This window comes from Neomonachus schauinslandi, unplaced genomic scaffold (assembly GCF_002201575.2).
Source record: "Neomonachus schauinslandi unplaced genomic scaffold, ASM220157v2 HiC_scaffold_3548, whole genome shotgun sequence".
NCBI lineage: Eukaryota > Metazoa > Chordata > Mammalia > Carnivora > Phocidae > Neomonachus > Neomonachus schauinslandi.
In genome coordinates this window covers 1-3,458 of record NW_025412236.1, presented here as the reverse complement: position 1 = coordinate 3,458, position 3,458 = coordinate 1, and the positions used below count along the sequence as shown (strand labels likewise).

General features: G+C 50.6%; 1 protein-coding gene across 1 annotated transcript; it reads right to left on the bottom strand.

The window, feature by feature from the left end:
* Positions 1–273: 273 nt before the first annotated feature.
* LOC123323963 (ubiquitin-conjugating enzyme E2 L3-like) lies at positions 274–834 on the bottom strand (the record flags this gene model as incomplete). Its single annotated transcript, XM_044912494.1, has 1 exon — positions 274–834. A coding segment is annotated over exon 1 (546 nt), but the record flags the coding sequence as incomplete, so codon positions are not given.
* Between the last annotated feature and the right edge of the window lie 2,624 nt (positions 835–3,458).

Here is a 3,458-nt window from a genome sequence, read left to right as displayed (position 1 = left end):
TCCTTTCTATACAGGTTACCCCGACCACGTCTGATTAAGAAAACTGTAGAGGGGCGCCTGGGTGGCTCAGTTGGTTAAGCGACGGCCTTCGGCTCAGGTCATGATCCTGGAGTCCCAGGATCGAGTCCCGCATCGGGCTCCCTGCTCGGCAGGGAGTCTTCTTCTCCCTCTGACCCTCCTCCCTGTCATGCTCTCTGTCTCTCATTCTCTCTGTCTCAAATAAAGAAATAAAGTCTTAAAAAAAAAAAAAAGAAAACTGTAGAAAGTTAGTACCTGCCACAAGCAAACGCCAGGCGGCGGCACGTGTCGATTTTCCACAGAGTCCTGCTTTGCGGGGTCTCCGCTCACACTCGCTGGAATCCGTTGCGGCAGAGTTAAGTCCACAGGTCGCTTCTCCCCGTATTTCTTTGGAACCTCTTCAGCGTTCTTACAGAATTTTTTACGGTCCTTAGAGGATTCTTCAGCTAGGTCAGCCCGAAGTGGGTCCTCGGGCTGGGGATCGTTCACCAGTGCTGTGAGGAACTGGATTACTTGGCTGGTTCTGGTTGCTGGCTTCCAGTTTTCAGCACTAATACCTGGCAGACAGACCTGCCCGTTTTCATCGATGTTCGGGTGACAGATCTTTGTTTTAAATGTGATCTTCGGTGGTTTGAGTGGGTACTCTGCTGGAAAGTTGATTTCCATTCTGAAAGCCCCCTTATCATATGGAGGGTTGTCAGGAGCAATAAGCCTTCGCCAAGTCAATAAATTAGCTTCATCAACCTGGATGTTACGGAAGTCTTTCATTCCACATTCGTGGATTTCTTCAAGCTCCTTCATCAGCCTCCTGCTGGCCACTATCTTGGCTCTGGAGGGGCTTGAGCAGGCAGCTATTTTATCTACTCTACTGCCTGTTATACATAAGCTAAACTTTCCCTGCTTGTTACCATCTTGGATCCCAGGTTTCTTCAACTGCATGATCATGTGGGAAAGTTCTTGGACACTCTGTGACCTTTCAGGCTTCAGCAGGCCTAAGGTCAAGTGGCTGTTAGCAGGTGTGGGGGTGAAGAGCTTGCTGGGCAGGGCAGCAAGCTCACATCCTGGGGGATCCGCTGCCAAACGTGACCCCTGCTGAGCCCTGCTTCTGGAGGGAAGGGATCTCACAGCCCTGAAACCAAAAGACAGAACCTCACATTCCCAGAGCCAAGTTGGCCCCCTGGCTCTCCTCATTCCTCACCTACACGCCCCAGCCAGGACCCCACGGGAGATCCAGCACCATCAGCATCAGTAGGAGGAGAGTCAACTACTGAATGAAAACTCTAGTCCCTTTCTCTCCATGTCTGGAAAAGCAAACACCGTACCTGGGGTTATCGTGCAGTGGGCAGCGGGCAGAGGGTGCAGGTGGACTGCAGCTGAGACAGAATTAGCTGGATTTCTTGACACTGCTGTTTTCTTTGTCTCTGGAGGAAAAGAGAGGTGATTAACTGAGGTTTTAGCATTTCTCATTTCAGCAGATATAATCAAACAAATAGTTGGAAATGGTCTTTTATGTGCACAAAGCTTTCCACATTTCTAGAAAAGAAAATGCTCAATTGACAGGGACTGGCAGAGCAGAACTGGATAGAGTCCAGGGGTCCTCACGCCTGACATGCAGTCTGCATACGAGAGAGGTTGCAACTGTGCTATGGAGTGACATTGGAGACCTTTAAACTGTATTTCCAGGTGATAAATTTAGAGAGAAAGTTATGTTTCACAACATAAGTTTATGGGTATGATACTCTAACCCTGTTCACTAACCCCCTTTTTTTCAGTTTTAGAGGTAGAATTTACTGATTCATCAGTTCCATATAACACCAGCACTCATTACATCACCTGTCTCCTTGACACCCATCACCCAGTTACCCCGTCCCCCACCCATCTCCCCTCCAACACCCTCAGTTTGTTTGCTATAGTTGAGACTCTCTTGGGACGCCTGGGTGGCTCAGTCCATTAAGCACCTGCCTTTGGCTCAGGTCAAGAACCTGGAGTCCTGGGATCCAGCCCCATGCTGGGCTCCCTGGTAAGTGGGGAGACTGCTTCTCTCTCTGCCTCTGCCCCTCACCCCGCTCATGCTCTCGCATATAAATTATTTTTTTGAGTCTCTTTAGCTTTGTCTACCTTCCTGACTTATTTTATTTCCCCCCATTCTCCTGTGTTCATCTATTTTCTTTCTTAAATTCCACATGACTGACATCATATAATTGTCCTCCTGATTGACTTATTTCATTTATCATAGAAACCTCTGGTTCCATCCCCCTGGTTGCAAATGGCAAGATTTCTTCATTTTTGATGGCTGAGTAGTACTCCAATGGGTATATATAGCAGATCTTCTTTATCCATTCGTCTGTCAATGGACACCTGGGCTCTTCCCATAGTTTAGCTATTGTGGACATCTCTGCTATAAACATTCAGGGGGTGCAAGTGCCCCTTTGAATCACTGTTTGTATCCTTTGGATAAACACCTACTAGTGCGATCCTGGGATGTAGGGTAGCTCTATTTTTCATTTTTGAGGAACCTCCATGCTGTTCTCCAGAGTGGCTGCACCAGCTTGCATTCCCACCAACAGTGTAGGAAGATCCCTTTCCTCCGCCTCCTCACCAGCACCTGTTGCCTCCTGTGTTGTTAATGTCAGCCATTCTGACAGGTGTGCATTGGCCGCTCATCCTGGTTTGGATTCGGATTTCCCTGACGATGAGTGACGTTCAGCATATTTTCACGTGTCTGCTGGTCATCTGGAAGTCTTCTTTAGAGAAATGTCACTCGTGTCTATTTAACGTGCCCTTTCGGGGTAACTCATCCTGGTTTTGATTTCAGCACAGCAGCTTCCCGGGCAGTGACTGTCCTCGCCCTTGACTCTGGTGCTTCAGCATCACAGGGTAGACTGTGCCGTAGGCCCGAGAGTTCATTTCCCCTCTTTCTGGCACTGGGCAAGCTCCTGACTTGAGCTCGGATGGCTGACGTTTCCACTCAAAGAGCCTGTCTCCAGTAAACACACTGCGGGCCAGGCCACCAGACCTGCAGATCCCTCCCCACTCAGAGGCGCCTCTGTTTGGGAGAATCTGGGTGGGTTTTCACACCTGCCCACTGTGCCCCTTGCCTTTTCTCTTCCTGTGCTTGAAGTTCTTGCACTGACGTTTAAGTTCATCAGTGAAGGAGGAGCCCTAAACCCCGCCCCCACCCACCCCCCAGCAACAGCAGGGCCCAGCCCCAGGCGCTGTGACGTCCAGGACCTGCAAGCAGCACAGCGAGACTTCCGGCACGTTCCAGGGGGGCTGCAGCTACAAGGCCTGGGAGACCCCAGCAGGAACCCAGGGTGAGAGGGGCGGGGACAGCTTCCTGCTGACTGGCCAGAATGAGAGGGGCAGGGACAGCTGCCTGCAATTGGCCAGGATGAGAGGGGCGGGGCCAGCTGCCTGGTGACTGGCCAGGGTGAGAGGGG